This window comes from Chlorocebus sabaeus, chromosome 16 (genome assembly GCF_047675955.1).
Source record: "Chlorocebus sabaeus isolate Y175 chromosome 16, mChlSab1.0.hap1, whole genome shotgun sequence".
Taxonomy (NCBI): Eukaryota; Metazoa; Chordata; class Mammalia; order Primates; family Cercopithecidae; genus Chlorocebus; species Chlorocebus sabaeus.
The window spans coordinates 30,052,407-30,073,025 of NC_132919.1; the positions used below are offsets into that span (position 1 = coordinate 30,052,407).

The window sequence follows — 20,619 nt, forward strand, 5'->3', positions numbered from 1 at the left end:
CTAACAGGGTGAAACCTCGTCTCTACTAAAAATACAAAAAATTATTCAGGCATGGTGGCGGGCGCCTATAGTCCCAGATACTCAGGAGGCTGAGGCAGGAGAACAGCGTGAGCCCAGGAGGCAGAGCTTGCACTGAGCCGAGGCCATGCCACTGCACTCCAGCTTGGGCAACAGAGTGAGACTCCGTCTCATAAATAAATAAATAAATAATAAATAAATAGCAAAACAGGCCTAGATTCACAACTCCTCCACGGATCACAGCAGCAACGCTGTGTGAATTTTCTTTACTTAGCTACTCATGCACATATGTTCTTCATACTATTTTTTCCTTCTCTCCCTCCCGCCCCCCTATATATATAATACCCCAACTCACAACTTCTGCCTTTACTCATAGTTTCAGCTGCCTCATAACTCCTGCTCACACATGGGCCAACACAACCTTTCAATAACATGACATTTCAGCAATTCTGCCATCCTCCTCAAGCCCCTAATATCTCTTGGCTCTGTTTCTCAAGTTTACCTTTTCATGTCAGACATACTCATGGTCTCATCATCTATGACCTTGCAAGGAGGAAGAAAAGGGGGTGTGGTGATATGATCTACAACTGCCCTTTTAACAAAGACAGTGGAAGGGGCATTTTTTTCCTCCCTACGACAGCCTTGGCCATGACTCCCCTCACTGCCAAAGCCACTGCATTCCCTCACAAGGTTCTGCCTTGTTCACACACCTTGTGGGGCCTTTGAAAATGTTTATATGGTTAAATGCTCAATTAACTGCTAAGGAGTATACTAAAATTTCACATATAAAAGCTTTTCTTGAGTCAGCTTCAGTAAGGAGGCAGGAAGAAACAATCCCTGAGTCCGTCAGACACAAAGGTGACTTACTCTAATGGATCCCAGACCTGCCAAGGCATGACCCCAGATGGTGCTATCTTCTCACACACACAGGGCCAAAAATGGACCTCAGAGTCACATGTGCATCTAGGTCCCAGTTCTGCTGCTCACTGTGTGATCTTGAAGAGGTCAAAACATTTTTTTTTTTTTTTTTTTTTGAGACGGAGTCTTGCCCTGTTGCCCAGGCTGGAGTGCAGTGGCATGATCATGGCTCACGGCAACCTTTGCCTCCCAGGTTCGAGCTATTCTCCTGCTTCAGTTTCCAAAATAGCTGGGATTACAGGCACCCACTACCACACCTGGCTAATTTTTGTATTTTTAGTAGAGACGGGGTTTCACCGTGTTGGCCAGGCTGGTCTCCAACTCCTGACCTCAGGTGATACGCCCGCCTCAGCCTCCCAAAGTGCTGGGATTACAGGCGTGAGCCACGTGTCCGGCCTGGTCAAAACATTTTGAATCTTGCATTCCTTATCCCTCAAATGAGGTAAAGTTGGGGGTATTTTTGTTTTGTTTTGGAGATGGAGTTTCACTCTTGTTGTCCAGGCTGGAGCGCAACGGCGTCATCTCGGCTCACCGAGACCTCTGCCTCCCAGATTCAAGCAATTCTCCTGCCTCAGCCTCCCAAGTAGCTGGGATTACAGGTGTGCACCATGACACCTGGCTAATTTTTGTTTAGTAGAGACAGGGTTTCTCCGTGTTGGCCAGCTAGTCTTGAACTCCTGATCTCAGGTGATCCGCCCACCTCAGCCTCCCAAAGTGCTAGGATTACAGGTGTGAGCCACCGTGCCCAGCCAAAATGAGGGAAATTTTTAAGAGACTTCACGTAAGTAAGGATTAAAATGTTAAATGGAAAACTGAGTTTAGTGTCAATTAAGGATTATGCAATTGCTGGTTTAACTAATTTCCCATTTAGTTTTCAGCCTAGGGAAAAGCCTGTTAACTAAGTAAATGTTCCATTTTCTACCAACAGGAAAACAATCAGCTACAAAATCACCAACGTCTCTTGGATTTCAATCCTTGGTCAACAGTGCCAGATCTACAGAAGCAAAACTAATTTTTCTTTCACAAAGTAGTTTTAAGCCTCCAAGCGTTTGAATCTTTAAAACGTCATTCAGGGACTTTAAATGAAGGAGTGAAGGCTGGGCATGGTGTCTCACACCTGTAATCCCAGCACTTTGGGAGGCCAAGGTGGGTGGATCACTTGAGGCCAGGAATTCGAGACGAGATTGGCCAACGTGGTGAAACCCTGTCTCTACTAAAAACACAAAAAATTAGCCGGGTGTGGTGGCATGCACCTACAGTCCCAGCTACTAGGGAGGCTGAGGCACAAAAATCGCTTAAACCCAGGAGGTGGAGGTTCCAATGAGCCAAGTTTGCACTACTGCACTCCAGCCTGGCTGACACAGTGAGACTGTCTCCATAAATAAATGGGAAAAAAGCAAACGAAGCATACCAGTTTCTTTTTTTAACCTTTATTTACAAAGAACACAACTCCTCTTGACACAAACACACACACATTCCAAGGAGGAGCCCATTAGTAACAACAACAGACTGGGGAGAACGACGGGGCCTTATTGAACACTGTTCAATAAAGAACTAGTCTGTGTACTGCAGACTAGGGATCACTGAGAACGTTTTCTCAGATACGACTTTGCACCTCCAAGACAGGAAAAGAGATCTTGACGTGGAGGCCTGCCCACCTACAAGGCAGAAAGCTCCACACTCAATCTTCAGCATCGTCAAACTGTCCTGTTTCAAAGACCATCTTGGAATAATGGGGTATCAGTGGAGGCGGATGGTGCCAGCTGGGGTCATAGATCATGTCTCCTTGTGGGGCACAGCACACCCAAGGTTTGAGCTCTTGAGAAATGCTCTCCTGGATGTCGTCAGCATCTGCAGGCAGTTTTAAAAGACAGATTAAGGGAAGGAAGGAGGGAAGGAAGGAAGGTAAAAATGGACAGCCACAAAGTATGTCTAGGGGACAGATCCTTGCACTTATTTTGTTTAAAAACACACACAGTTCTCCTTTCCTGAAGAATTGTAAATGCATTCATTCTGAACAGCTGAGAAGCTGTGCTTCTCAGACAAGGGTTCTTAGCAGTGGAGAGGAAGCAAACTGGATAACACAGCACTTCTATCTGCAGCTGCTCAATTCATAGCAGACATTTTTGCAGAGAGTGACAGTTTTGATGTTAAAACAGTGATACACTACGAAGTCAAATGTATTTTTTCAATAGAAAAGAGGTGTCACAGAAATTGCAGACCTGTAACAGATACCAGCCTAAGCTAATACATGTGGACCCCTGTTCCAAACTGTCTGCCTTCAGGGCTAGTCTGACAGGTGTGTCTGAGAAGGCCTGGTTCAGGACCCCCAGAGACTCCACACCTACCATATGGATTCCCTTGATCTGCTTTCAACTCCAAGTCCCAGTCCTCATTAAAAATATCACCAGGCTGTTCCTTGGGTGGACAGTTTGTCCCTTCTGACAGCTCCCAGGTATTCAGTTCTCCATCAGAGTCCTCCTCATCCATGGCAAAACCTTCCTCTTCAGAATGGGTGCCCTCACCCCGGGCAGGACTGTCATTAGGGACGCTCTGTGCTCCACGGGCTAAATCGACAAAGAGAAGATGGCCTTAGTGACAAACCAAAGAAGACCTGCTGTGTGCTCAGTCAATTTTGGGCAGACTTACTATGAAGGTAGTAAAGCAAATGCACGGAGTCTTCTTTAGCCACCTGAGCACTTTTTAAACAATGCTCTTCTGTGTATGTTTTTAAAAGACCTGATAACTTATTTTCAATAAGATGTTTTGTCTTATACAAGACCATTAATTGCCAGGTCCTTTAATTTACAAAGAGAGCTAGGGACAGTTAACATTTTCAGGTGGTTTGCATGTCTGTCATTGAGGCAAAGGGCCTCTGATAAATAATACGCTTTCACAATACAAGCTTGAATTAAGTTTTTGCTCTTTTTTTTTTTTTTTTTTTTTGAGACAGTCTCACTCTGTAGCCCAGGTTGGAGCGCAGTGTTCACTGCAACCTCTACCTCCCAGGTTCAAGCAATTATCTGCCTCGGCCTCCTGAGAAGCTGGGATTACAGGTGCCCGCCACCATGCCCAGTTAATTTTTTTGTATTTTTAGTAGAGATGGGGTTTCACCATCTTGGCCAGGCTGGTCTTGAACTCCTGACCTTGTGATCCATCCGCCTCAGCCTCCCAAAGTGCTGGGATTACAGACGTAAGCCACCGTGCCCGGCAGTTTTTGCTCTTTTATTCCTCCCTTTAGCCTCAAAGAGCATGTCAGAGGTGAGCACAGGGACAAAGGAGAGCAGGGGCACTGCAGACAGACCAGAACCTGTACAGTTACAATGGGCAGCACCTAGTGCCTCCTTCTGACAGTGGGGAAGCTGGAAGGTACATTTTCAAAAGGTCTCACAATAAGAGAGGAAAGACTGGGGAAAGATAATGGATTTCCGAGCACAGTGCTTTGGTGATGCCAGGTCCCAGGAGAGAAGGCAATCAGCCTAAAACAGCCATGCTCTTAATACTGGAACAACAGTAACAGTGATAAGCAATAAAGTGATAGTTCAGAGCAAGGGGTCTAAAGCCAGACTGCCTGGTTTCAAATCCCTGTTTTGCCAAGTACTAAACATGGGACTGGGTAGGGCGCGGTAGCTCACCCCTGTAAACCTAGCACTTTGGGAGGCCGAGGTAGGCAGATTGCTTGAGCTCAGAAGTTCAAGACCAGCCTGAACAATGTGGCAAAACCTTGTCTCTACAAAAACTTCAAAAAATTTAGCTGGGTGCAGTGGCATTCACCTGTAATCCCAGCTACTCAGGAGGCTGAGGTGGGAGGATCGCTTGAGCCTGGGAGGCGGAGGCTGCAGTGAGCCAAGATCGTGCCATTGCACAGAGTGAGACCCTGTCTCAAAAAAAAAAAAAAAAAAAAAAAGTGTGACTGAGCTGAAATTTACTTAACTAGTTCCATAACATAAATATAGAATTACCATATGACCCAGCAATCCCAGTCCTAAACATATACCCAAAAGAACTGAAAACAGGTGTTCAAATAAAACAAGGATACTGACAGCAGCACTACTTACAATCACCAAAAGGGAGAAACAACACAAATGTCCATCAATGGATGAATGGGAAAACAAAATGTGGTATATGCGTATGATGGAATTCTTCAGCCATAAAAAGGAATGCAGTGCTGATACATGCTACGGCATGGATGCACCTTGAAAACACGCTAAGTGGAAGAAGCCATACACAAAAGGCACATGTTGTTATGATTCCATTTACAGGCAACTCACATTTGCCTATCAAGAATAGATAAATCCACAGAGACAGAAAGCAAAGTAGTGGTTGCCAAGAGCTCAGGGAAGGAAGGAATGGAGAATGACTACTTGGTGAGCACAGGGTTTCCTTTTAGGGTGATGAAAAGATTCTGGAACTAGGTACTGGTGATGGTTGCACAACACTGCCATTGTGCTAAAAGGCCACTGAATTATATGCTGTAAAATGGTTAAATGGTAAATTTATGTTAGGTATCTTTTACCACAATTTTTAAATTGTTTTTATTTAACTATTCTGTGCCTCAATTTCCACATCTGTAAAATGAAGATAGGGTTGTTGTGAGAGTTACTTAAAAGGAAAAAAAAAAGGCCAGGCGTGGTGGCTCACACCTGTAATCCCAACACTTTGGGAGGCCGAGGTGGGCAGATCACCTGAGGTCAGGAGTTCGAGACCAGCCTGGCCAACACAGTGAAAGCCCCTCTCCACTAAAAATACAAAAATTAGGCCGGGCGTGGTGGCTCACGCCTGTAGTCCCAGCACTTTGGGAGGTCAAGGCAGGCAGATCACAAGGTCAGGAGATCGAGACCATCCTGAAACCATGTCTCTACTAAAAACACAAAAAATTAGCCAGGCATGGTGGCAGGTGCCTGTGGTCCCAGCTACTCGGGAGGCTGAGGCAGGAGAATGGCATGAACCTGGGAGGCGGAGCTTGCAGTGAGCCGAGATCGCACCACTGCCTGGGAGACAGAGCGAGACTCTGTCTCAAACAATAAATAAATACAAAAATTAGCCAGGCGCCGTTGTGCGCGCCTGTAATCCCAGCTACTCAGGAGGCTGAGGCATGAGAATCACTTGAACCCAGGAGACGGAGGTTGCAGTGAGCCTGGGTGACAGAGTGAGACTCCATCTCAAAAAAAAAAAAAAAAAAAGAAAAAAAGAAAAAAAAGGGGCCGCACGGCAGCTCACACCTGTTATCCCAGCACTTTGAGAGGCTGAGGCAGAAGGGTCACGTGAGGTCAGGAGCTCAAGACCAGCCTGGCCAACATGGTGAAACCCCATCTCTACTAAAAATACAAAGATCAGCCGGGCATGGTGGCATATGCCTGTAATCCAGCTACTTGGGAGGCTGAGGCAGGAGAATGCTTGAATCCAGGAGGTAGAGACTGTAGTGAGCCAAGATTGTGCCACTGTGCTCCAGCCTGGGCAACAAGAGTGAAACTCCCTCTCAAAAAAAAAAAAAAAAAAGGCAGGGGGCCGGGCACAGTGGCTCATGCCTGTAATCCCAGCACTTTGGGAGGCCTAGGTGGGCGGATCACTTGAGATCAGGAGTTCTAGACCAGCCTGGACAACATGGTGAAACCCCATAGCTACTAAAAATACAAAAATTAGCTGGGTGTGGTGGCACATGCCTGTAGTTCCAGCTACTCGGGAGGCTGAGGCAGGAGAATTGCTTTAACCTGAGAGGCAGAGGTTGCAGTGAGCTGAGATTGTGCCACTGTACTCCAGCCTGGTGACAGAGCAAGACTCCATTTCAAAAAAAAAAAAAAGATATTTTGAGAGAGAACACATTCACATAACTTTCAGTATATTGGCATAATTGTTCTATATTAATATGGTTATTAATCACATATGCATAATTTATAAATTAAACTATATCAGAAATAGTATATATAGGGGGAAAAAAAGCAGTTTCAGCATCCACTGGGGGGGGGGAGGGTCTTAGAATGTATCCCCTAGGAATAAGGGGAGACTGCTGTACTATTTTCACCGTTTCAAGCTGTTTCTCTCGGTAGAAGGATGGGTTTGAACGTAAGGAAAGTCCAGGACTTCCCTTAAGGAAGCTCCAAGCAAGGCCTCCAAAGGAGGGTACTGTTCAACCCTGGGCAGAGGCCACCAAGCAGCAGAGAGGACTGGCTAAAAGAAAAGGTAGATGAGACAGAGGGACTATCCCTCTCCTCACGTCCTTGGTCTCCCCAGCTTCCACCGCCTCTGCCATCTACTTGCCTAGTCGATCCATAGCCTTCTCAGTCTCTCTCTCCTGACTGGAGTGGTCAGCTGTAGCAAAGCCAGCCTGCAGGAAGAAGAAATGCTTACCAAGGACTTGGGTATCTGGGGTATGCCCAGTATTCAGCTATTGCACCTCAACCCCACCCATTCTTCCATCCTCCCCTCGGTGACGCAGGGCTGGGACTCTGCCACCCACATTTCTGCTTTGCCCTGTTAAACTGCTCAAGGCTGGAAGGAGACGGGCATTGTTCCTTCCTATTCACGTTGGCATCACCTTATGACACTTCACCATGGCAGCAGGAATGCCTTCCTATATCGGCCACAGAATCCAGTATACAGTTCTGTGAACTCTTGCAGAGCCAGCCTTATCACTGCACCTTCTCTTTAGAGGTCTGGATCCCAGGACTCTCCTCCAAGCTCACAGACCCCCTACATCAGCTGAGAGGCAATGCCTCCTCCTTAAAGGTTGGAATTTCAGCTCTACAGAGCCTTTCCTCTAAGCTTTTAAATTTTAATCAACTTCATCTCTTTGTTCCTCCAGCCATAGGTTGGTAGCTCTTCCCTGCGGTTGCCACCCCCAGGTATACGTTTTACCTTTTCAGGTACTTAACAACTTTATAGTTAGCAAACAACTCTATCGAATTTTGTTTCCTCACCGACACATTGAGGTGGGGGAAGCTTTATAGCTCCTCTGCAATGCTGAGCACTGAAGGCAGTATTTCTAATCTAACTGAAAATCTTCCCGCACGTCCAACCAAATGCTTCTCTGCTCCCACTACTCAGAAATTCCTGAAACCCTATGACCTCCAAGACCTCTTTCTAATGAATCACGAAATGTTCCCTGCCTGCATAAAAAGACTTGATTTTGATCCCAGCTCTGCCATCCATTTAGACTGTGACCTTGAACACATCACTTCAATTACCGTGCCTGAGTTTTCTTCTCCAGAAATTGGGGGTGACTGTTCTGACCCTGCAGGGGACTTATGATGAGATACCATTTATGAAAACACCTGGCATGTGGCAAGAATGTAACATTTCTTGAATTTAAATTCATCTTTTCTGCTACATCTAAACTGCACTTGGCACCTGCTCCAATCAGCATTCATTATCTAGTTATGTCCGGGTTTAATAATTGAATTCCACTCCCTTTAGTGACAACTTCTAATCACTGCCGCCCAAGGAGAATTCAGACCTCTCGCCTAAACCACTGCCACAGCCTCCTAACCACCTTCCCATCCAGCCATCTGGCCCAGCCTTACAGAATTAATCACTACTCTGCTCTAAATCTTCAACAGCCCTCCACTGAGGGAGCGCAAAATTAGCCATGGCATTCGCACGTCCCCACGTCCCCAACTCCCATCAACTTGTTGAGCATAGTTCTCTGCATGCTCTGAGACCCAACTCCAGGTCATGTGCCCTGCACTTTCTCATCTCCACGCCTCTGCAGACACCACCAGCCTCTCACCTTGATCCTTTCCTACTATGCCCAGACAAAATTAGTCCCATTCTATTCTGCACCACAAAGTAATTTTCTGTATAAGTGTCGCTGCAGTTTTCATATCTTACTTTGGCTAAATACCATCTTTGAGGCATCATTCATCCAGTCAGCATGTCTATCTCCTGTGCCAGGCACTATGCTAGGCTGGGCAAACAGCCCTAACAGAGGGTTCCTACCTCAGCACCTAGCCGGTACTGACAGTAAACAAGGGCAGGTAATGACTGTAATAACGGTCTGTAACGTTCTCGAGAAAACCGGGTGCTGTTTAGCAAGTTTCTGGAAACCCTGCGTCAAACAGGGCCTTTTTGGTTTCAATAAGGAGAAGAGGGAGTGCGCATGTGACATCATCTGGGGTTCAGGGTTAGCGGGCAACCCCCCCAACGCACAGAGGTCCACAGGTCTGTAAAGTCAAGTCCCTCTCCTCGCCGCTCTCACCTGGCCCTCGCCCAGGCTCCTGGCAGCGGGCCCCGGGTCTCGGTCACCAGCGTCACCTCCCATTTACCAAATTCGCAGCGGCGCCCAGCGAGCGGACAGCTTTCCCCACTGACCCGGCGCGCCCACCCACGCCCTCGGCGTTCCCCGCCCCGCAGCCCCGCGGCCCTTCGGCCTGGCAGTTTTCAGCTCGAACGCGAGGCCAAACAGCGCTCCAGGTCGCGGGGCGGCCCGAGGCCGGCCAGAGGCGCTTCCCCGGCCCCGCGGCGCTTCCCCGCCCAGCCCGGCCCCGCGACTTCCCGCCCCAGGATGCGGCTGGCTGTTGCTCCCGGCCCCCACGCGGCGCTTACCTCCGGGCTGGGGGGCGCCTCCTGCGCGCTAGGCAGCGGCGGGCCCCGAGACGGCTCCGCGGCCCGCCGTGCCTGGGCCCTGGCGGCCTGAGGGTCCATGCCCGGCTGCCCGCGGCTCGGCGCCCTGGACGCCGTGGGCCACGTGACGCGCGCCTGTCGGCTGCCAGCCCGAGGATCCACCGCCTAGGGGCCAATCAGGGTCCCGGCCAAGAGGGCGGGGCGCCGGGGGGTCACGAGGAAGCGGGGGCGGTGCGGCGCAGGGGGTGGGGCCTGCGGCCTCGCGGAGCCCGCCCCTGCCTGCCAGCGCGAAATCTGAAACAATCTTGGGGACTGATTTTGGAAACTCCTCGCGGTGCAGATCCCAGCCTGGACGACTAGCTGGGTGTGAAACGCCAAGTGTACCCTACGCAGCCACTCGGGGTGTGCTCCAGCTTCAAAACCCCGCGTGGGTAAGACACATCAGCAACCTAGTGACCTCCACCTTGAGATAATGATCGTCTTTGAAGATAATCCATTAGAGAAACCAGGATAAGACACAAACTGCAATGTGCGGTGGACACAGAAGAGAGGCCACGACGCTTACTCATAATAATCCTGAACATTCGGGTTCCTGTATTTCCATGCTCAACGCCTGATACTCAACAACCTAATTATTTCCCATTTTGCCTCGAAAGGTGGCTTCTGGGGATAGGCAGGGCCTGAGCTGGGAACAACCCAATTGGAAAGACAGCCTTCCCTGCCTTCCCCACAGTGCCTAACCTCTAATAACAAACCAGCTCAAGGCGTGCTAATCACGTCAACATCAGGACATGAGACCCTCTTCCTTCATCCCCCTCAAAGACTGTGTTGTTTGTACAACACAAAAGGCATTTGAAAAAATTTAGCATAAAACTGACACACAATATTCGGTATTATTATTTTTCTCTCTGTAGATGTTTCTACGCAGGAGTCAGTATCCCCAAGGCTAACTGCCTCTAGGTCAGCAGTGTCCAATAGAACCTTCATTAATGGTGAAAAGTTCTACTATCTGTGCTGTCCAATATAGTAACCATATGCCTACTGAGCACTTAAAATGTGGCCAATATGAATAAATTGAATAATTCTAATAAATTTAAATTGCTACATCTGCCTAGGAGCTACTGTTTCTAACAGTGCAACAACTCTAGGTGTACTAGCTAGATGCGTTTTCATAACCTGCAAGAGTGAGAATCAGATACAGGGACGTGATGAGCCCAGGTGACCACCTTTATATAGCTTTGTGTTAAGGAGACTACCACTATCCTCTTTGCTCCCCACTCTATTTACAACACATATCTCTTCTGTAAAATTAAAGTGCCAAATAAGATTTAGAAGGTTAAACATCCCAGGACTTAAGGGACAGGAAAAAGAGGAATTTTTTCTTATTTTATAACAAATGACAAGAAAACAGGCTGGCCGCGGTGGCTCACTCCTGTAATCTCAGCACTTTCGGAGGCTGAGGCAGGCGTATTACTTGAGGTCAGTTCAAGGCTCTCCTGGCCAACATGGTGAAATCCCATCTCTACCAAAAATACAAAAATTAGCCAGGCATGGTGGCGCACACCTATAATCTCAGCTACTCGGGAGGCTGAGGCAGGAGAATCCCTTGAGCCCAGGAGGTGGAGGTTGCAGTGAGCAGAGATTGTCCCACGGCACTCCACTCTGGGCGACAGAGAGAGACTTGGTCAAAAAAAAAAAAAACCACACACACACAAAAAGAAAACAGTACAAAAGCTCAAAATAAAAATATTCTAAAGTAGACTCTAATACTCATAGAAATTTAACTTATAATAAAGGTAACATCACAAATCAGCAGAGAGAAACGTAACTGGCCAAATAGTGTTGGAAAAATTAATTAACTGCTTGGGGGAAAAGAGTCTTCTCAGCACCAGGAAGAGCTTTCGAAGCATTGTAAAAACAGATATCTCACACACACACACGCGCGCGCGCACACACACAAAATACCTCTGGGTATCAAAAATTGCCACAAAAGGTGGGCACTTATATAATCCCAGCTACTTGGGAGGCTGAGGCAGGGAGAACTGCTTGAACCTAGGAGGCAGAGGTTGCAGTAAGATCATACCCCTGCACTCCAGCCTGGGCCACAGAGCAAGACTCTGTCTCAGGGGGAAAAAAAAAAAAAAAAAAAAAAAAAAAAAATTGCCACAAGAAAAGCTGGGGGTAAAATTATTTGCAACATTTTAGAAACAAGATATTAATATACTTAATATGTTTTTAAAAACTCTGCCCAGGCACAATGAATGGCTTATGCCTGTAATACCAGGACTTTGGGAGGTTGAGGTAGGATTGCTTGAGGCCAACCCTTTAAGAGACCAGCCCTGGCAACATAGTGAGACCAGTCTCTACAAAAAAATTTTTTAATTAACCAGGCGTGGTGGTGTGTGCCTGTAGTCCCAGCTACTCAGGAGGCTGAGGCAGGAGGATCTCTTGAGCCCAGAATTTAAGGCTGTAGTGAGCCATGATCACACCACTGCACTGTAGCCTAGATGACAGAGCAAGACCTTGTCCAATTAAAAAAAATGAACTCATAAATTAGTAAGAAAAAAGTGTTTAAAATAGTCTAAGGATGTAAAAAGATGAGAAACATAAAATACACTAACTTCACTAATATCAAAGAAAAGTATGTTGAAACAATGATATATGACATTTCACCTATAAAATGGTAAAAATAAAAAATATAATTACACCAGTCCAGGTAAGGGTATTGACACTTTCATCTATTGCTTGAAAGAAGGAGCAAACCAGCAATACATATCAATATTCTCTAAAAGCAGTATCCTTTGATCCAGTAATTCCACTGTCAGATGTCAATCTCCTAAAGAAATAGCCAGGGATGTGAACAAAGATTGACAAGAATCTTCATCAACAGCATTTATATAATTTTTTTAAAAATTAGAAATGACAGTCTAGGCCGCGCTCGGTGGCTCACGCCTGTAATTCCAACACTTTGGGAGACCAAGACGGGTGGATCATGAGGTCAGGAGTTCGCAACCAGCCTGGCCAATATGGTGAAACCCCCTCTCTACTAAAAATACAAAAATTAGCTGGGTGTGGTGGGCTGTAGTCCCACCCAGCTGCTCGGGAGGCTGAGCCAGAACCACTTGAACCCAGGAGGTGGAAGTTGCAGTGAGCCGAGATAGGGCCACTGCACTCCAGCCTGGGCAACAGAGCAAGACTGCATCTCAAACAAACAAACAAAAAAAGACAGTCCAACCAGAGGATTAGTAAAATACATTATGGCTTATTTTTACAATGTAATGTTATGAATTCATTAAATGTTTTTAAGGCTATTTAATGACACAGAAAAACAATACTAAGCGAAACTAACAATAAGCCACACTGAAAGCTTCTCCCAGTGACATGGTATTAAGCTACAGGATACAATTCAAACAGTTACATCCTGCTCCTGGAATGTTTTTATTTTTTTGCTCCAAGCCTGCCTTCCACTCCTCACCGCTAAGGCTTCTCTGCACTTGAATCTATTCCCTACCCCTTCCCTTCTTTTGTTGGTGGATCACCTCAATTGCAAACACTTCTCTGATCATCAGTTCCAGAAGACAGAAGACACTTTTTTATGGTTTTCACCTTCTTGAAGGACAAATTTTCCCAACATCCAGCAATTCCTTTGCTGCTGATCCAATCAACTTTCTTAGGACATTCAGCTGTTTCTGCAACCCCCACTTCTATCCCCAAAGGCCTCCCTTCTTTCCTGCACATAATGGGCACTCAAATATTTCTTGAATGAATGGATAAATAATCTAAGAGTATAAATCCAATTCTGATAAAGGAAATCCAATTACTGAGTTTAACTCTAGATTACAGGATGCTTTGATTTTTTTTGCCACACTATTCTATTTCCTCCATATTTTCCAGAACAAATGCATACCACTTATCTTTTATAATGAGAATAAACTAACAAAACTGTACCTTCTCCTTTTTTTTCTCGAGAAGGAGTTTGCTCTTCTTGCCCAGGCTGGAGTGCAATGGCATGATCTCGGATCACTGCAACCTCCGCCTCCCAGGTTCAAGCGATTCTCCTGCCTCAGCCTCCCAAGTAGCTGGGATTACAGGCGCCCAACACCACGCCCGGCTATTTTTTGTATTTTCTGTACAGATGGTGTTTCACCACGTTGGCCAGGCTGGTCTCAAACTCCTGACCTCAGATGATTTGCCTGCCTCAGCCTTCCCAAAGTGCTGGGATTACAGGTGTGAGCCACCACACCCGGCCACTTTCTCCTTCATTTTAACTGGCTCTTAAATCGAGATTAGAGATACTAGTGCTTGACCCCAGATAATAAAAAAAAAAAAACACACAGTCGTATGCTTTCCATATATTTTGGGGAACATTTAGGACCTGTGGTAGATCGGGCCTCAACATTAAATCAGCAGTTCTCTTTCCCAGAATCAGATATTAGCACATCAAGCTGAGCATGGTGTCATACACCTATAATTCCAGCTACTCAGGAGTCTGAGGTGAGAAGGTCACTTGAGTCCAGGAAGTCAAGACCAGCCAGGGCAACAGAGCAAGATCCTGTCTCAATCATAAAAAATTTTTAATTTTTAAAAAAGATTAACAAGTTAACATAAAATAAAGTGTGTCTCAAAACCAGACAGCCATCTTGTCTGCCATCACTGAGCAAATTACAGATGGACTCATAATACAAATTTGCCCACAGGGCTTGCTTGCAATACTGTTTCACAAAGCAGGCTGTATTCTTCCTCTTCACAAATGGCCAGTCTGATGCATAGCATGTTTAGCTACAAATGCCTCTGCTGACTCTCCCTGCAACATTTTCATCGCTCGCCAGTAGATCTGTCCACAGTTCTCAGGTCTACCAAGGGCGTGGTTCAATTCTTCTTTCATATAATCCATCCAAAGATCTTTAAAAAAAAAAACAAAACATAAAATTAGATAACTGACAGGAGTGTTATTAGGTAACCTTATTAAATATCAATTCAACTCAAGATTTCTAAGAAACTTAACTTCCCACTGTTACTTCCCTAGGATGCTTTGTTTAACAATACCTCTCTTAGCTTCTTTAAACTATAGTGGCAGATTTTGGTTTGTTTTTTTTGAGACAGGGTCTCACTGTGTTGCCCAGGCTAGAACGTAGTGGTGAGAACATGGCTTACTATAGTCTCAACTTCCTGAGTTCAAGTGACCCTCCTGCCTCAGCCTCCAGGGCAGCTGGGACCACAGGCACACCACCATATTTGGCTAATTTTTTAATATTTTGTAGAAAGAGGGTTTCACCATATTGCCCAGGCTAGTCTTGAACTCCTGGGCTAAAGCAATCCTTCTACCTTGGCCTTCCAAAGTGCTGGGATTACAGGTGTGAGACACTGCACCTTGCCAGGTTTTTTTTTTTTTTTCCCCAGTAGAAAACCTTCACATCAATCATAAAAGTCTGTTTTATTTAATTAACTCAAAAATACTAAACTTTTTGGCTAGGCATAGTTGCTCATACCTGTAATCCCAGCACTTTGGGAGGCCAAGGCAAGAGGATCACCTGAGGTCAAGAGTTCAAGACCAGCCTAGCCAGCATGGCAAAACTCCATCTCAACTGAAAATACAAAAATTAGCCGGGCATGGTGGCACGCGTGCCTGTACTCCCAGCTACTTGGGAGGCAGAGGCACGAGAATCGCTTGAACCTGGGAGGCAGAGGTTGCAGTGAGCCGAGATTGTGCCACTGCACTCCAGCCTAGGTGACAGAGTGAGACACCGACTCAAAACAAAATAAAAATAAACAAATCAATGTTTATGAGTTCATAAATAAAGTCCACAGATTTTACATGACATACCTGTACCCAGAAGTACGTTATACAAGTCCTACAAATGAGGGCAATGTGGAGACAGTCAATAACAGATGCCAATTAGCATCTCACGTTTACCCCTTTCATGTAACTCTAAATACATTTTTTTAAGAGAACAAAACCATGCAAATCTTTCTCTAATCCAGAGGGGGTGTTTTTGGTTTCTGGTTTTGAGACAGGGTCTCATTGTATCACCCAGGCTGGAGTACAGTGGTGGCATCACGGTCATTGAGACTCAACCTCCTGGGGTCCAAACAACCCTCACACCTCAGCCTCCTGTGTAGCTGGGACCACAGGCATGCACTACCATACGCAGCTACTTTTTCTTGTTTGTTTGTAGAGATGGGGGTCTAAATAATGTTGCCCAGGCTGGTCTCAGACTTCTGAGAAATCCAGAGTTCTTAACAGACGACCCATGGACCCCTGAACTTATGATCTTGAAATGATAAACAAAATTAGTATACACAAAGCAACTGAGGAGGTAGAGGAAGGAAACAAGTTTTATTTTAAAAGAGGGTTATGATGCAAAAAAAACTAAGAAAACACTTTTGTTTGTTTATTTTTGAGATGGAGTTTCACTGTTGTTGCCCACACTGGAGTGCAATGGCGCAATCTCAGCTCACTGCAACCTCCATCTCCCAGGCTCAAGCAATTCTCCTGCCTCAGCCTCCCCAGGCTGGGATTACAGGTGCGCACCACCATGTCTGGCTAATTTGTATTTTAGTAGAGACAGGGTTTCACCATACTGGCCAGGCTGGTCTCAAACTCCTGACCTCAGGTGATCTGCCTGCCTTGGCCTCCCAAAGTGCTGGGATTACAGGCATGAACCACTGTACTCAGCCAAGAAATACTGTTCTAACCATACTAATTGGTCACAAATTAAGGGTTTACTTACCAGAATCTGTGGATCCAAATTCTCTCAAAGCCCTCTCATAATATTCTCTTATGTTCGCCATATTGCAGGATTCCTGACAAAGATAGACAATCTTGCCTCAAAAGCCTGATTTATAACATAACAAATTCATTCCAACCATATTGTTAAGCAGCTATTGTCTCTCAGGTATTTGAAGGGGAAGAGTTTAACATGAACACAACTTGGCTCTCAACTTTTCCAGGAAAAAATCAAAACCACTCAACAGAGTGAAGTACACGTGAAACATAAAAGCACTTTGCTGTAGTAGCATGGAAAAAAGCGCTATTAGAAAAAAGTGGGGGACATGGGCAGCTTCACAGAAAACAGTATTTGAAAGTCTTGAGGAACGAGTGGGAATTAAAGAAACAGCGAAGGTTCTAATTGTTTTAAGTAAGGATTTCTTCCTTTTGAATATCTGGGCTCTGGTACTTATTTGCTATATCCACTTAAAATAAATACTAGTTATATAACCTTCAGCAAGTTTTTAAACCCTTTGACCTTAAACACTTCCTCACCTATAAAACAAGCATAATATCTTAGCACAACTATAAGTATTAGATTAAAATGCTGATGAATTATGTACCTAGCAGAATAGCTGTAACTAACTTTACAACCAAAAACTGCTCATTCTCCACCTATTTTTAAAATGTATTCTTGCCGGGCGCCATGGCTCACGCCTGTAATGCCAGCACTTTGGGACACCAAGGCAGGCGGATCACAAGGTTAGGAGATCAAGACCATCCTGGCTAACACAGTGAAACCCTGTCTCCACTAAAAATACAAAAAATTAGCTGGGTGCGGTGGTGGGCGCCTGGAGTCCCAGCTACTCAGGAGGCTGAGGCAGGAGAATGGTGTGAACCCGGGAGGCAGAGCTTGTAGTGAGCCGAGATGGTGCCACTGCACTCCAGCCTGGGTGAGAGAGCGAGACTCTGTCTCAAAAAAAAGAAAAAGTATTCTTGCCAGGCGCGGTGGCTCACGCCTGTAATCCCAGCACTTTGGGAGCCCGAGGCGGGCAGATCACAGGGTCAGGGGTTTGAGACCAGCCTGGCCAACATGGTGAAACTCTGTCCCTACTAAAAATACAAAACTTAGCCAGGCATGGTGGTGCATGCCTGTAATCCTAGCTACTCAAAAGGCTGAGGCAGGACAACTGCTTAAATCTGGGAGGCTGTAGTGAGCCAAGAGTGTGCCACTGCACTCCAGCCTGGGCAACAGAGCGAGACTCTGTCTCAAAAAAAAAAAAAAAAACTTAGCCAGGTGCAGTGGCAGGAGCTTGTAATCCCAGCTACTCAGGAGGCTGAAGCAGGAGAATCGCTTGAACCTGGGACGTGGAGGTTGCAGTGAGCCAAGATTATGCCACTGCACTCCAACCTAGGCAACAGACAGTGAGACTCTGTCTCCAAAAAAAAAAAAAAAAAAAAAAAAAGTCAATTTAACCTCATATTTTAGACATGCACGAAAAACAGATCACACCTGTTTAACGGCTCATATGTGCACGGAATTATGCAACATCCTTTCTATCCAGTATCCCATTTGGCCTTACAACTCTCATACCCCTGAAACAGGTATAATAACCTTTACAGATGAGGATGGGAAGCTTAGAATTAAGTGACTTGCTCAAGGCACATAACTATCATGTTATAAATCCAAAGCCTGGCTATTAAATATTAGGCTAGACTATCTCCTGTACTATAAAACTGTCTTATACAGTAGAATAAGAACAGATACTTGGCTTGCCGGGCGCAGTGGCTCATGCCTATAATTCCAGCACTTTGGGAGGCTGAGGGATCACCTGAAGTCAGGAGTTTGAGACCAGCTTGGCCAACATGGCGAAACTCTGTCTCTACTGAAAATACAAATTTAGCCGGGCGTGGCGGCATGTGCCTGTAATCCCAGCTACTCGGGAGGGTGTGGCAGGAGAATCGCTTGAACCCAGGATGCAGAGTTTGCAGTGAGCCAAGATCACATCATTCCACCCCAGCCTGGGCAAGAGTAGGACTCTATCTCAAAAAAAAAGTAGTATCTAAGTTTTCTATCCTCCAAACACGTACTTTCTCTTTGCTTGATTATCAATCCTAAACCAGCTCTATGGAAAAGGGGTTAGACCAAGGGATCAGAAATTTATACTGTATTATAATGAGAGCTTTTTACATAACAAAACACTCCCAGGCCGGGCACAGTGGCTCACACCTGTAATCCCAACACTTTGGGAGGCAGAAGCAGGCAGATCACGAGGTCAACAGATAGAGACCATCCTGGCCAACATGGTAAAACCCCATCTCTACTAAAAATACAATAATTGGCTGGGCCTGGTGGCGCACGCCTGTAGTCCCAGCTACTCAGGAGGCTGAGGCAGGAGAATCGCCTGAACCTGGGAGATGGAGGTTGTGGTGAGCCAAGATTGCGCCACTGCACTCCAGCCTGGCGACAGTGTGAGACTCTGCCTCAGGGAAAAAAAAAAAAAAGTCCGATAGATTAGTAACCACTTATCCATTTTCCCAGACAAGACATGCTGAAACAGAATACTTACTTGCTCCTTTTCAAACTGAATCATTTTCCTGAAAAAGTCAACTGAAAATGGACGGCTCTCCTGTAAACTAAAAAGGAAAGAGAAAATGTTATCTTCGGCAATGACAAAAAGCCTCTTACATCTCATAAATGTAAATACCCAGACCAGTGCCGCCACAACACATGGTTTAATAAAGACTTGACTTCACATCAATGCAAGGACTTGACCTGATGGCCAGTCACTCTCACAATTCAATGACCACTTTCTCTTCATACCCAGTTCTTAGTTCTTTTTTTTTTCTTTCTTGAGACAGAGTCTCACTTTGTCACCCAGGCTGGAGTGCAGGAGTGCAATGTTGCAATCATAGCTCACTGCAGCCCTGAATTCCCAGGCTCAAGCAATCCTCCTGCCTTAGCCTCTACAGTAGCTGTGACTACAGGTATACAAAACCACACACAGCTTATTTTTCAAATTTTTTGTAGAGAAGAGGTCTCACTAGGTTTCTCAGGCTAGTCTCAAACTCCCGGGCTCAAGCAATCCTCCCGCCTCAGCCTTCCAAAGTGCTGGAATCACAGGTGTGAGCCACCATGCCTGGTTCAATTTTCTTTCTTACTGTACTCTTCTTTCTCAATTGTATTACTTACTGTACTCTTCTTTCTCAATTGTAGAGTTTTCAAGTTCCCTCAACTACATGTCAAAGTCTTTTGGGAAATCAGTAATTCCATTTCTAGGAATATATTCTAAGGAAATGATTTCTAATATGTACAAATATTTGTGCAGAAATATTCATCAAAACAGTATTACTGTGGCCAAAAAAGTTATATTGCATCCACGGCTGGGCACGGTGGCTCACGCCTGTAATCCCAGCACTTTCTGAGGCCAAGGCGGGTAGATCACCTGAGGTCAGGAGTTCAAGACCAGCCTGACCAACATGGTGAAACCCTGTCTCTACCAAAAATACAAAAATTAGCTGGGTGTGGTGGCAGGCACCTATAATCCCAGCTACTTGGGAGGCTGAGGCAGGAGAATCACTTGAACCTGGGAGGCGGAGGTTGCAGTGAGCTGAGATCAAGCCATTACACTCCAACCTGGGCAACAGAGTGAGACTCTGTCTCCAAAAAAAAAAAAAAAAAAAAAAGTTATACTGCATCCACCGAGCAGTATATCATATAGCTTTCTCTCTTTTTTTTTTTTTTTTTTTTCCCCTTTTAGATAAAGTCTACTTCTGTCACCCAGGCTAGAGTACAGTGTTGAGATCATAACTCACTTTGGCCTAGAATTCCTGGGCTCAAGCAGTACTCCCGCCTCAGCCTTCGGAATAGTGAGACCATAGGTAAAAACCGTGTCTGGCTAATTGTTTTTCATTTGTAGTAGAGAAAGGGTCTCGCTATGTTGCCCAGGCTGGTCTTCAACTCCTGGGCCCAAGCAATCCTCCCACCTCAGCCTTGGCTTCCCAGAGTGCTGGGATTACAGGAATGGCATGAGCCACCATGCCTGGCCTCTTTATTTTTTTTTATTTTTTGAGACAGGCTCTCCCTCTGTTGCCCAGGCTGGAATGTAGTGGCACAATCATAGCTCACTGAAGCCTCAAACTCCTGGGCTCAAGCAATTCTCCCACCTCGGCCTCCTAAAGCACTGGGATTACAGGTGTGAGCCACAGTGCCTGAACCATCAGCCATGTATTATTTTAATTTCAACTTTTATTTTAGATTCAGGGGAGTACATGTGCAGGTTTGCTATGTGGGTATATTGTGTGACACTGAGGTTTGGGGTAAACTGACCCCATAACCTAGATAATGAGCATAGTAATCGATAGGTAGATTTTCAGCCCTTTCCTCCGTTTCTCCTACCCTCCTTCCCCCACCC

The 20,619-nt window shown here is 45.7% G+C and overlaps 2 protein-coding genes across 3 annotated transcripts in view; both read right to left on the reverse strand.

Annotated features, from left to right (window-relative positions):
• Positions 1 to 2,350: 2,350 nt before the first annotated feature.
• COPRS (coordinator of PRMT5 and differentiation stimulator) lies at positions 2,351 to 9,684 on the reverse strand. Its single transcript, XM_008010964.3, has 4 exons — positions 9,478 to 9,684; positions 7,195 to 7,261; positions 3,285 to 3,503; positions 2,351 to 2,787 (listed from the first exon to the last, which is right to left on the reverse strand). Exons 1-4 carry the CDS (start codon positions 9,574 to 9,576, stop codon positions 2,618 to 2,620), a joined length of 555 nt encoding a protein of 184 aa, XP_008009155.2. The 5' UTR covers positions 9,577 to 9,684; the 3' UTR covers positions 2,351 to 2,617.
• A 4,152-nt stretch (positions 9,685 to 13,836) lies between these two features.
• UTP6 (UTP6 small subunit processome component) overlaps positions 13,837 to 20,619 on the reverse strand; it is a 39,358-nt gene continuing 32,575 nt past the window's right edge. The window contains exons 17-19 of one of the 2 annotated variants that reach the window (XM_008010966.3): positions 18,775 to 18,841; positions 16,227 to 16,299; positions 13,837 to 14,397 (exon numbers count right to left, since the gene is read on the reverse strand). In XM_008010966.3, the coding sequence (XP_008009157.1) occupies positions 14,240 to 14,397; positions 16,227 to 16,299; positions 18,775 to 18,841 (298 nt within the window). In that variant the 3' untranslated portion in view covers positions 13,837 to 14,239. The remainder of the gene's footprint in view (positions 14,398 to 16,226; positions 16,300 to 18,774; positions 18,842 to 20,619) is intronic. The other variant, XM_037992761.2, reaches the window with a different exon arrangement.